Here is a 12,871-nt window from a genome sequence, read left to right as displayed (position 1 = left end):
TACTCTCTGTGCCTCAGGCAGGGTATTTAACCTGTATCTTGTCTGCATGGAAATGGGTTTAAATTTCATTACAACCAGTTTGCAAGTCCTGCTAGGCAAGTATATTTGAAGATGGCAGATTACCCAAGTAATTTTAGAAGATAAAAAATATAAAAATAAAATATGTCAAATCAGGCAAAGATTCACTCCTATGCATACAAGAAAAGGGAGACACAAGCTGAGTAAAGAACTTTCATAAATGAATTAAGTTGAGAATAAGGACACAATTTTCATCTAAACTAAAATCAATAACCTCAGTCCTTGTCTGTTGTACTCAACTCCGTTGAAATCAGCAGTTATACTAGCCCTGAATGTAGTTCAATATGGTTTATAATCTACAGCATCAATATCTATAGTATGTCTGAAGAAAAGGAAGAAATAAAAGAAATCAGATAGAATGTTTTCTGCAGCAGTCAGCTCTCTGGGGGCTCTCTCAAGCTTATAATTCCAATGGTGCACAGTGCCAGCTACATATTACTTAGCTTAAGCAATCAGCTAAACTCTAAAGCACTCTGGTGATATGGACTGCAGCAGGAAACGAAGTTTTTTCTCATACTTTCTGGTCGATACTTTCTCTCCCCTGTTCATTAACAGACCAGGTTTTATTTTTGTTATATTAGTTGCATGATATTTTCTAGTGCATAAAACACACTTGAGCAACACTAGAGACATTGCCATTGCTATCAGTGTAGAAACGAATCATTAAATGAGGGATCTCAACTGAAAGATACGACACTTTTCTTGACTGACTAAGATATATGAAACAAAGATAAAAAAGAAGGATCACAGTGTCACACATGTCTTCTGAATGTAATTTTCTTGACAATACCAGGTAGCATGAGTTCTTTCAAAGACTCACTATAAGTAAACTGATTTTTTTTTTCCACTGACTCCTTTCCACACAAAATGTACCTCTGATCTTTGCAGTCTGTTGTACTGCGAACTATTTTATTTTTTTCTTGATGGCATTTTAGTTGATGGAAGTAAATAAAGGAAAAAAAAAAGGCATTTGTATGTTATAATACACTTAGCAAGTATTGCAAAAGAAAGCCAAGAATGAACAGTGCAATGATGGGCATTAGAGTATGGAACGTACTAATTGTTGCTACTGAAATAAAATTACAGTGAGGTGAAACCAAAACATCCGTGTAGTCAGTATTACAAGTACTTTTAAAACAGTAATTTACAAAACTCAGTCACTCTTAATATCTTACACACACAGAGAAATATCCATATTGTATTAACTGAAGACAGGTAGAGCGTTAATGTCTTTCACAGCAGAAAATGAAATTCCAGTGCTGGAATTAGAACTCAGGATTCTGTTCCTATATTCATCAAAATTTCTGACACAGACTCTTAGCTCTCCCACTTTCTGTAGGGGATGAGAAATGATTAATGCTCCCCAGGAACTGGGGTGTGCGGGTAACAACAGAGAGGATGTAATGCACCACAGGAAATTCAGACTCTCCTTGCCAGTCTGTTTTTTGTTTTAATTTGTTATAATTGTGAGAAATGGTGGTAGGCCTTCTGAATGACATGTTGATCACAAGCCATGCATTGAGATCCACTAGTTAGGGAACTTCGTAAGGCCCTTTTCTAGCCTTGTCTCTTTAAGTCCTCAGTAAACTACAGCTGGGTAAAACAGAAAGCAAGCCATCTCAGGATCTGGTCAATAGTGAAATACTATCTGCCCTAGAGAGTCAGAACCCAAGTTACAAGAAATGGTTTTACAAGACTCCGATCTTTTCAAGTATTCCGCTTTTGTTGTGTTAACTGCAAAGGTGTGTTTTCTGACCCACTGAGCTGCCACCAGGATCTCCAGTGAACTCCAGACAGCAGCCATGAGCCTTTATCTGACAAAGGCTTTCCAGAAGTGAACGTGTGGCAACACTTGCACAGCAGTTTCCTGAGTAGTAAAACCTGATAATTAAACAAAAGCTAAGACAGGGGGATAACAGTGCACAGAATAGACATGCCTATAAACATAGCACATAAGCAAAGGGTAAGATCCCTGAAAACACAAGGTGGCACGTTATGTCCCTTAGAAAAAAAAAATACATACAGGATTAATGAGTTTCTGCAATTTATTGTCAACTAGCTGTGAAATGGCCTACAGCCCAAATGAGATATTCTCAGCTGAAGGTAAACACCCCATAGGCAAGAACAGGGTCTAAACCAATTTTTTAGATGTCATTTTTCTCTGTTCCCACCATGCACTTGGGCAAAGACAAACAAGGATGTAGGAAGAGAATATGCAGCTTTTTTTCCCATTCATCCTGCTTCCTAGATCCACAGCACCTTTCATACTATCTAAACCTTTTCATCAGAGCTTTGTTTTTACCCTTGCTGCCAATGACCCTCCTCTACACAGCTACAGGAAAGCCTGTCCCAAGCCAGCCTCTCCTCTTCCCGCTTGTACTCCTCTTATTCTCCATTAGAGAATATTTTTTTGCCAAGTCTTTTATACTCGGATCTTATCTCCCCCAAGAAATAGATTCTGATCTAATCTCCCCCTCAGTGACAGAGAACATGTGACACTATGGCAAATGGTGAGTGACGCAGTGTTTTGATTATATTTGGAACAAAGGAAAACAAAACCAACCCCATCAAAAAACCAACCCTACTCCAAAAATTGGTAAAGCTTAAAAAAAAGTTTGGGATAAATCTATTACTTCGGACAATCTGCCTCTCAACTCCTTATTTGAATATACCCACATTTAGAACATCAGACAAACGCAGTATCTCATGTACACCACACCTGAGAGTGAACTGGTGCTATCAGAGAAATATGTCCACATTTTGTACTACACTTGACCACTTGCATTATCCTGGTAGCTTGCGAAAAGCATCCTATCCATGCCGAGACATTTTTTAAAGTGGGTGTACTATTACCTGCCCCAATAACTCTCTCAATACGAATTCTCGAAGGATCTATCTCCTTTGCAAACTCATGGACAGCAAGAGATGGATCTTCATATGTGTCTGGATCAATATATGTTTTGATCCCCGGGAACCGTACTGCAAAAAAAGAGAGAATACTAGGAATCAAGCATACTTTGACATTCAAGCACTGCAATAATATGTTTTTCTAATTTACTTTTTTTTTTTATTGACTAGACAATTGAAACAATTGGAAACAACACATTGTATCTTCAACATTTTAAGTTCCAGAACCCAGTAATGACGCCAAATTACTAATGCTTGCTACTGATTTCACAAAAGCTGACTGCAGAATGCACGAGTTGTCCCCATTTGCTGGCAGCACCAGGCTTTCAAAGATTGACTAGACACAGACTTAGCATTTCCCTTCATCATTCAAATGGCTTTTTCAGGTGAGACATTAAAGACATGGGTGTTAAAGAGCACTTGAGAGACCTGGGGCTGTTTAACCTGGAGAAAAGGAGGCTGAGGGGAGACCTTATCACTCTCTACAACTACCTGAAAGGAGGCTGGAGCATGGAGGGTGTTGGTCTCTTCTCCCAAGTAGCAAGTGATAGCACAAGAGGAAATGGCCTCAAGTTGCACCAGGGGAGGTTTAGATTGGATATGAGGAAAAAATTCTTCATGGAAAGGGTTGTCAAGCACTGGAACAGGCTGCTCACAGGGCAGCAGTTGAGTCAACATCAGTGGAGATGTTTAAAACGCATTTAGACAAGGCTTTTAGGGACATGCTTTAGTGCTAGTTAGTTTATGTTTGAACTTGATGATCCTGAGTCTTTTCCAACTGGAATGATTCTATGATTCTATGATTATAACTCCATAGACAGAGGATAAGCCTCTGCCAACCCAATACTAACAAATGCTTTCAAAAGTACTGGCTGAAACTGTGAGCAAGGTCCTGCTGGACTCTGCTCAAATCTCTTGAGATGTTATAGGAGACCAAAAGCATGGATACTTCTTCAGGATTGCTGCAGTGCGCTGGTACATCAAACATCCTTTCAGCTTGCAATGACAACTAATAAAGGGTATTAGTGTAAAAAATGAAGAAAATACTGGTACTAGTTTCTCTGAAACAGGTCCCAGAGTCTATCCTGTCCCACAGGAAGAAAAAATCAAAGACATTTGGTAAACTCAGTCTTTGCTATTCAACTGATAAGATAGCGTCAAACTCTTATGTTGTTTTCTCTTTGTGTCACCTGAATGCAAGCACCTCCTGAGGTATAACATTTCAGACAGGAAAATTAAGAGGACAATAAAGCTTTTGGAAACTCCTCCTTAAGAAAAACTAACATCCCTAGCTAAGTTTTAAGGAAAATGCTATTTGGGGTAAGACTTTTCTTATTGTAAGCATTTCCTTTCCAAATGCTTTTGACTGGTTTAGTCTGAAGAGGCTGCTTGGTGTCTCTGCACTTACCTGCCATCCTTAAGAAATGCTTCAAGTACAGCTGGTAAATCTGGAAAATGCAGCAAGTGACAAAAGAAAATATGAGTTCTGAGCTGGTCCCTTGAAAGAGTGTCTACAGAGACACCAAGTGAGGACTCAAAGATATGGAGAAAAGAAGATTCTGAAGACTAACAGTGATTACTGCCAAAGCAGTTTATATTCCCCTTTGCTGCTCCTTGGACAATTTAGGCAATCTGTCCTTTACTTTGAAAACAGTGCCTTCTAATTCACTCCTTTTATTTACAGGCAGATGGCTGAACATTCCTTTTGTGAAACAGGTCCAATCTTTGAGATCCTTTTCCCTGAGGATGGGTCCTGGAGGACTGTGCTGCTTCGTTCTCTTCTGATCAGCTTGAACAACCCGTGAGCCAGGTGCAATATAGGAACAAAAATATCCAAATCCATTTACAAGGCTCTGATAATTTCTGTCTGCTTCCTTGGAGATGACCATGGCAATAGTGGGTTGATGCCAGATTGCTTTGGCAGGATCCAGCAAGCCATCGTTTTCTGGCACAGCTAATATCCCTTGTGTTCTCGAGTATGGCATGTCCAAGAACTTACATTGTTTCTCTTGGACTATCTGGATGGGAAAATTTTTAGGCTGCTGCCATGTGGTGATTAAGTTCTGGAAAACTTTCAATTCATTAACAGAAGTTGACATAGATAATTCATCAACTTATCAGGATAAGAAGAGGGTACTATGGCTGGGTCCAGAGGACTTATTTTAAAAGAATCAAGTGTGTCTCAGCCTTCTTCCCGTTAACACTTGGTAGCTGAGTCTAAAGCAGCTCATTATTTGGTGAGCCTAAATGCATTAGGTGAAGAACACATGTTCAGGATATATTAATATGTCTGGGCTTCACTAAGTAGGGTGCAAAAGCTATATGGACAACTGCCAACAGAGTACCCACACCATACAGAACTGGGGAGGATACCAGGCATCATGGGATGTCATGTTACCAGCAATATCACAGACCCCTTTCTAACTCCCTTCAAAGAGTTTATTGCCTGAAATCTTCTGATTCACACTGAGCTCCCAAGGGAGAGGGGAAGGAGGAATGCAGCAGAAACAAGGCATGTAAAGCATGGACCCGACAAGTCTGGGAAACAGGAACAGGTGACGCTAACTGGTGCAAGTTTGCAGTGGAGCTTCTTTTAACCAGCTTCAGCCAGTCTAGGAGAGGCCACTTTCACACTGATCCCAGCAGAGACTGTGCAGCTCCACATATTGTTTCAAATTGAGATACTGAATACCAAATCGATAGGTAGTCAGCAGTCAGAAAAACATTGCTGCTAGTATGAAGCAGCTTCTGACGGAGGCGCTGACTGCTCAGTGTAAAGGACAGAGTATTATTGGCAATACAGTCTTAGCTGCTGGGGTAAATCACAGTAATTCCTCTTTACCCTTGGTTCTATGGAGCACATACAGGAGTAGAGACTTGCCCCCTCAAGTCTGATGCTGAAATAACTGCAAATGAATGAGAAGGCTCTGAGATGAAGCTTTGTGTCAATGTGAAATACAGTCATCATTTACCCTGGCCTGAAAGACACTGAGTGAGGCTTTGCTCAAATTCAGTCATGGTCTCAGAAGCATATCTCAAACTTTCAATCAGGAAATTTTTCATCTTCTTTCCTTTCTGATGATGTTTGGAAACAAATGACAAACAAATCTTCCTAGAAAATATCTTTTTATCGAGAAATGTGCCCTCTTCCTTGACAGGAAAAGCCACTTGCCTGGATATAGTGGTGAAAAAAGATTTTACTTCTGGTGACTTAGGTTCTGTCTGGATCACAGTATTTCCAAGGATGTTATCAAAATGACAAAAAAAATGATAAAATGTAATGCCCTTTTATAAAAACTTTAAATAGCTACTCCAACATAAAACTGTGAGGTTAGCAATTTAAACTCTGTAGCTAAACTAAACTAAATAAACTAGTATGCCCCCCACAAGAGATTGCCAGGATTTTCTCTCACTGTACTGATCAGTGAGCAGGAACATGAGGGAAGGCAACCCATTCTACTTTTTATTTCTTGGGTGGCTGGAAGCGTAGATCCCTAAAGCCAAAGAGAACTGGATACAAATAAGCCACACAGCAAGCAAGAGCAGAATTTTGAGGCAGAGATTCAATATGGTCCAGACCGGCTGAGAATTCTAAGAAATATACGTGAAAAACTGATAAATATTTTTAATAGAATAGCAAAAAACCTTATTAACTAGACTGAAGTCAGTGAAATTGTTCAACAGGACACACAAATAAAAATAAACACCCTTGATAGTGCAGACAACAAGGAACTACTCAAATGGTCAGATTAAAACATCAAGGGCAAAAGCTGTACAGAAAACAATGAACATTCTTCATTTAAAATATGATATAGATAATATGTAACACAATGTTGAACTACTTACAATCTCCATTTTGCAAATGAGCCCTTCTTTTCTCTTCAGATTTCATTTTGGCCTTTATATACCACTGGCATCTTTTAAGAAAAACAAGTGAGGTTTTAATTAAAAAATACTTGTAATGCATAAAATAAACGTACACTAAGTTTCATCTGCACTTTTATGAAAGCCAAAATTCTTTGCATTTGGAATACATATTTAGTTGTGAATCCAAGGAGAGAAATAAGCATGAAGAACTACAAACTAGATACAAATAAAAATAAATCATAGTTGAATGATTACCATGAAAATGACTACTTAAGTTCAAGTTTGATGCAATATTTTATTTCCAAGTCTGTCTCCTCCAAAGAATCCTGACACTTTAATAAATTACCGCTTCCTGCATTGTTGTTTGTTTGCATTGGTTTGTGCTAATTAAACCTTATCCTATTAACTTTCACATCCAGTGGGTCAAAAAATGCATATTTTCTTTATAAGAGAATAGTTTCTATGACTTCACTATGTTTCAGGATTTTTTTTTTTCCCTGAGTAGCTCTGTACAGCCTGAGCCAGGCACTGTCTCGTGATTTCCTCTAAGACAGCAGGCATCATATGGGATAAATAATACATAGCCTGCTATGTGAATATGATGATTTAACATCTGTTGGTGTGACTGCTATAAAATTGCAAATCCTTGGCAAACACCAACAATCTCTGTGGAAGCTCATGAATTGTTAGCAACCTTACCTGCAAATGCAAGGGTATCTTGGAGAAAACTGCCACATGGCAAACTTTCAGGTTCCTTGGAATGAAATCTGCCCCAGCCTGAATGCTGCCTACCTGCAGGGCTATTAGTGCTGATTAAGAGGGTCACATGACAGGAGCAACTGTTTCAGTCAAGAAAAAGCAAAATATTTGCTCTCAGTCTTAAAGCTCTTTCTCACTTACTCAACAGAAATCTTTTGGTCTAAGGGCTAGGCTAATGGCTGTTGGGGCACTGACATCAGTGAAGAGCAGCAGTGTCTGTGGACATGTGGTTTGGTGTACAGACATTCAGCTCCAAGACCAGACTGAAGAAAAATGACTGGCCTCCGTGTGTTCACTACCAGACTTATTAAGTAAAACAAACTATAATTATAGATAGTATATCCAGTAAAATACTAACAACAGAGATATCAGAAATATGTGAACATGAACACACACACTTCATTTCAATGATTCATTTAAACTACTGAAACAGAGTACGATCACTCATAAATTCATTCATTGCTACAGAGGAGATGATGAACACCTGAAGGGCAGAAACTTTGGAAGCTGTCATAATTGGCTGTGATTTGTAAGGCCCTTGTTTTCATAGTTATGCACCCTTACAGAAGGAAAGAGCAACCAGCAGATTCTCAGCTCCTGTGGGAATCTTCAGATTGTATGCTGGTTGCTGGGACCACTAAGTGTGCCAGTGCCATTTTTAGGACCTGAACAACTGATCTGTAGGGTGCCAACTGCCAAGAACACTGAGCACAAGCTCTTACACTTCAAATGTCTGACAGAGGGAATAGTCAAAGAAACAAGGTTTTAACCCTCTGAAGTATGCATATGGCCCCAACGTTTGACTACAGAAGCCAGTGAGTAATCACCAGCAGAAGAACCTTCCAGCTCCAGCTCCCCATTCCCTGTAAGTGTTGGCTAGAGAACAATTGGAGGGGAATCATTTGTGTAACGATAAGGATAAATCATATTGAGCTTTAACACCGCATTTTCTGGAATTCAGCCAAGACCCTTGTCTCACTGCATATCCCGCACTTCCAAGTCACTGTCATTTTCATTTTTCTATCTGTGATCGACAGCTCTGCTTCCTGCTTGCTCTTGGTGGATAATCACTCAGCGAAGTGCAGAGGCAGGTGCTCATTTAACCCAACCTCTCCACTCTGAATAGACTCATCAGCAGCCCTGTGACTCGACAGCTCATCAAATTGCTAATTCCAAACAGTGAAGCAGAGCACATCTGTAGGGTACCAATCCCATTTTTCATGCAGAAATTTGCCTCCAATCCAACAGTAAATTGAGTATTTATTCAAAATTTTCTTGCTCTGTCTTCTGCTGAATATACTCCTATTGCTGCATTTAAGCAGCACTTCAAAATGAATTCATATCTTACATAATTGAAATGGTCCCATTGAGTAAGATGTTAGAAAGCTAAGAGAATCACTGATATATTTAACATTAGCAAACAGGAAGAATAAACCTGGAAATAAACTAATTTCAATTTTTTTTTTTCATTCCTGATTTTAGTGCATCTTTTTTAAAGGAAGAGTTTGTGTTATGTTTCAGGATTCCACATAAGGATTCCATACAATCATTTCCACTTTTAGGACTTCACTTTCTTTTCAAATGAGGGGTAATGCTATACCAACAAAACAGAAACTTAATCACAAATCTGAAAGTGCAGCACCATCTATTGAAATCAGCCCCATCTGTGATCACCATTATCACATTCAGAGGAGCCAGTACAACATCTTTTCTCTAATGTGTTAACACCAACTCTAAACCAGGACAGGAATATTGCAGAATCCCATCCCAATTCTGGATTTTTTCTGTCCCCAAGCCAGGTAAGAAAAAAACTCCACAGAGAATCCTCCTCACATGGAAGCTCTTCCACTGGATGTGTTTTTGCATCTGAAAGAGGGTGAGGGCAAAAGGGTAGAGAGGCGCCAGAGCCTACACAATGCCCATATGGAGGTTACTCCAGGAGCTATGAGCCCAACTCATCTGTTCAAAGGCCCAGACCTCCATAGAATATCAGTCTGGTTTGGGGCCTTCTTGATCCATGGCAGCACTGTAGTGTCACTAATGCCTCACAGAGGAGACAGGAATATAATCTCTTTGTCCTTTTGACTTCTGCTTTGCTTGCCGGTGGAAGCAGGTGAACTCCTGAAATCACACAGGAAACACCCAAAGGCTCATTGAAAATGGAAACAAGGCACCATGGACCCAGCTATGCCTGTGAGAATCCAAGCATGTGAATGGACTGATGTTCCAACCTCTATGTGCATTTTTTAGCAAGTCCAATTAGAATTTGTGAGATCCCATAAAACCTTTGGTGTGTAATTGAGCATGGCACCTGGCCATTCAAATCAAAATGCTTTCTCATCCAATTTGCCTAATGTCATTATTTGATCCTGATCAACACATTAACTGAAGGAAGGTAGACAATCTGTGCTGTACTAAAAGAACTGAAAGTAAAAGAATCAAGGTAGTTATAAAAAACAATTGTTGTCCAGACTGGTGAATTCCCCTATCACTGCAACAGTACTGCTGTAACATACACTTAATTGGGATATCTTCAATCCAATTTAAAAAAGGAAAAAAAAAAAGCCAAAAAGCAATAACACAGGACCTTAAGAAAGCTGTTTTGTTTTCATCAGTGATATCACAGGCAGTAGAATCATATTAGTATTTTGGAGTAAAGTTTTCCTTAGTTTAAATTCATTATATAATTACTATATTTTCTCTTAACAGACACAGAAATGTGCATATGAAATAAATAAAAATTTGTGCATGATTTTTCCTACAAAGTTAATATAGTGCAAGTAATAAAATATTGTCCACTTAAGTACCTTTAGCAAGCTACACTGACAACCACAAGACGTCAAAAATTCTAAGGTTACAGTTGCAGCTTTGCAATTGATAGTTAGGAGATTTTACAAAAAATACTGTGTTTTGTTATTTTTTTTTGTCTTCTTATGTAAGTCTTGAGGGCACAGGTACATTGTATTTTTAAATTCTTGCTCTGCAGGGAAGAGGACCAGAAACTTATTTTAAAAGCAATCAGGCTATTTCCTGATTTCACATAGTTGCTAAGCTCATCAAACCGGGTTTCTATGAAAAACAACACTCATAGAGAACTGTGAGTACGAGCAGTGCTGAAAAAAGAGGACATTCACCCTGCTATGCCTAACCCTTATTTTACCACTGAAAATCTGGTGAGTGGCTTAGCTATTATTCTTAAATTCTTAGTTTTGGATGACTCTAACGCTGGGTAAACGAGAACACTGTAGTATTAATTACCTCCCAGTGATCAGGAAGAACAAAGTGAGGATGACCAAGAGAGTGAATCCACCAACAGCAGCAGTAGCGATTACAAGAATCTGTCCCTGTTCCGCAGCCATATCAGAAGCTGAAAAAGAAGCACAAAGAAAAGAGGTTAATTATCCATATCCCAGACTTCTTGAAAAATGGGTGCTAACATTCCACTGGTCAAATATTGCAATTACTCTGTAATAGTTTCTTCAGTGCTTGGAATGGACAACAGATGTAAATGCGCCTGTTAAGTGAAAAAACATAATCCACATCTCAGCTATGATGAAAGGGAGAACACGTTCACAGGTTTTTAAAAACAGGAGCTGGAATTATCAGGCAGTTTTAATTTACTAAAGTTTGAATATAACAGTCTTTTTGGCACAAAACTAGAATGTATCTTTCTTTAGCTTTATTTAGCTTTATCTAGCTTTATCTTGCATCTGCTTCAGAACTCCTCTTCATCCAACTGTCCCAGTTAAGTCAGTAGCAGTACTACGTATGCAAGATATATTAAACTGGCTTCAGGAGAAGGCAAAATAGAAAAAGCACACTTAATGTGTAGCCTCACGCGCTCTTCTGTATGTCTGGTGTTTATTTTAACTGTCACAAAATGTATATGGTTTTACCTATTGTGCTCTGGTGACTGGCAACACTGTAGTTGAAAACATGAAAAAAAATATTTTCTTATGCCTTGTTTTTTTCTCTGTGCTTTTTGTAGGAGGTTTACGAGTTAAAAAAGTCCACCTGAAATTATCCAGTTTCTAGGCACCTGCTCTTTTCATTAATTTATTCTGTATAATATTAAATCTCTACACTGACAAAGTACCTCCTTACGGTCTGGTTAGTCCTCTCTGTCCAAGTACTACATAAGCAGAAAAATAATTATGCTCAGTTTTATCTTATTCCTGTCTTTTTACTCCAAGGTTTTATTTCTTAAACTGAGTTACACTTGAACATGTTCACCACATGATGTTTACCTAATTCTTACTTTGTTTCCATGAGAAACCTAACATTGTTCTGAAAGGAGAACACATACTTCTATTCAAAAACCTCTGACAACAGTAGTAAACATAGAAAAGAAAATAATTTTTACATTTATCAGGAACGTAACTTTAACTTTTTAAACTTGCAAACTGTTCAATAAGAAAAATCTTCAGATTTCTTTAAGCACCAGATGATTAAAACTTAGGGAAATCACCTAGGTTGCTGCAGAGAAAGCTCAGCAGGCTTTATTTTCTTACTTTGCAGCAGATGAAGCCCAACACGACGCACACATTGCTGCCCAAAGCCTTATAAAATGCTGTTTCCAAGAAAAAGATTTGGCTTCTAAATAACATTTGTGAGTGGTTTAGAAATTAGCACTGTAAACTGGCTTTGTAATAGTAGCAGAGCAAATAAAACCAATAGTGGTTTATGTCAAATTTTCAGCAAAAACAACTTGTTAAATTTCTGCCATTATGTTTCTGTCCCTATAATTTAATGGAGATATGCACAGGCAGTAAATTACAAGACATTCAGTATCACTGTTCATAAGCTCTCCACAGACAAGTTAAATACATACATCTTCCAGGAAATGATGTAGCAAATACTCGCTGAATAAGTAATCTCCAAAGTAGTGATATTATAGGAGTGGATTCTAGTTCTGCATTGTGTTATGTTCCACGGGGTCAGATTTTGTTGGGAAAATACAACATAACAAATACTGTGTCACCCAAGTAACAATGAAAATAATAACAGGCTCTCAAAATCAAAAACTGGGTACTATTTTCAGATTATCAGGGGTTGTGCTAAATGTGGCAAAGATTTACAGCTGGGCATGGTTAGAAATTGTAAATGGAGGAGGAGGTTTTAGATGGGACTCTTGCCAATCTCTGCAATGGAAGCGAGAGGACAAACTGCAGCCCTCTTTTTTCTTTAATAGGAAAAAGGTGTGCAAAAATAGTGAATTCAGCAGGAGAAAATCAAACTCGGCTAAATTAGTTGTGGTTTT

At 38.5% G+C, this 12,871-nt stretch overlaps 1 protein-coding gene across 7 annotated transcripts in view; it reads right to left on the bottom strand.

Moving 5' to 3' along the window:
- The window catches only part of EPHA6 (EPH receptor A6), a 502,797-nt gene that overhangs the window by 126,505 nt on the left and 363,421 nt on the right, over positions 1-12,871 (bottom strand). For all 7 annotated transcript variants that reach the window (XM_065076549.1, XM_065076536.1, XM_065076555.1 and 4 more), the window contains 3 exons: positions 10,870-10,978; positions 6,832-6,902; positions 2,932-3,057 (listed from right to left, as the gene is read on the bottom strand). In XM_065076549.1, coding sequence (XP_064932621.1) covers positions 2,932-3,057; positions 6,832-6,902; positions 10,870-10,978 — 306 coding nt within the window. The remainder of the gene's footprint in view (positions 1-2,931; positions 3,058-6,831; positions 6,903-10,869; positions 10,979-12,871) is intronic.

This window comes from Columba livia, chromosome 1 (genome assembly GCF_036013475.1).
Source record: "Columba livia isolate bColLiv1 breed racing homer chromosome 1, bColLiv1.pat.W.v2, whole genome shotgun sequence".
Classification (NCBI taxonomy): Eukaryota; Metazoa; Chordata; class Aves; order Columbiformes; family Columbidae; genus Columba; species Columba livia.
Note: the sequence above shows the minus strand (reverse complement) of the source record. Positions and strands in the feature narration are given on the sequence as shown.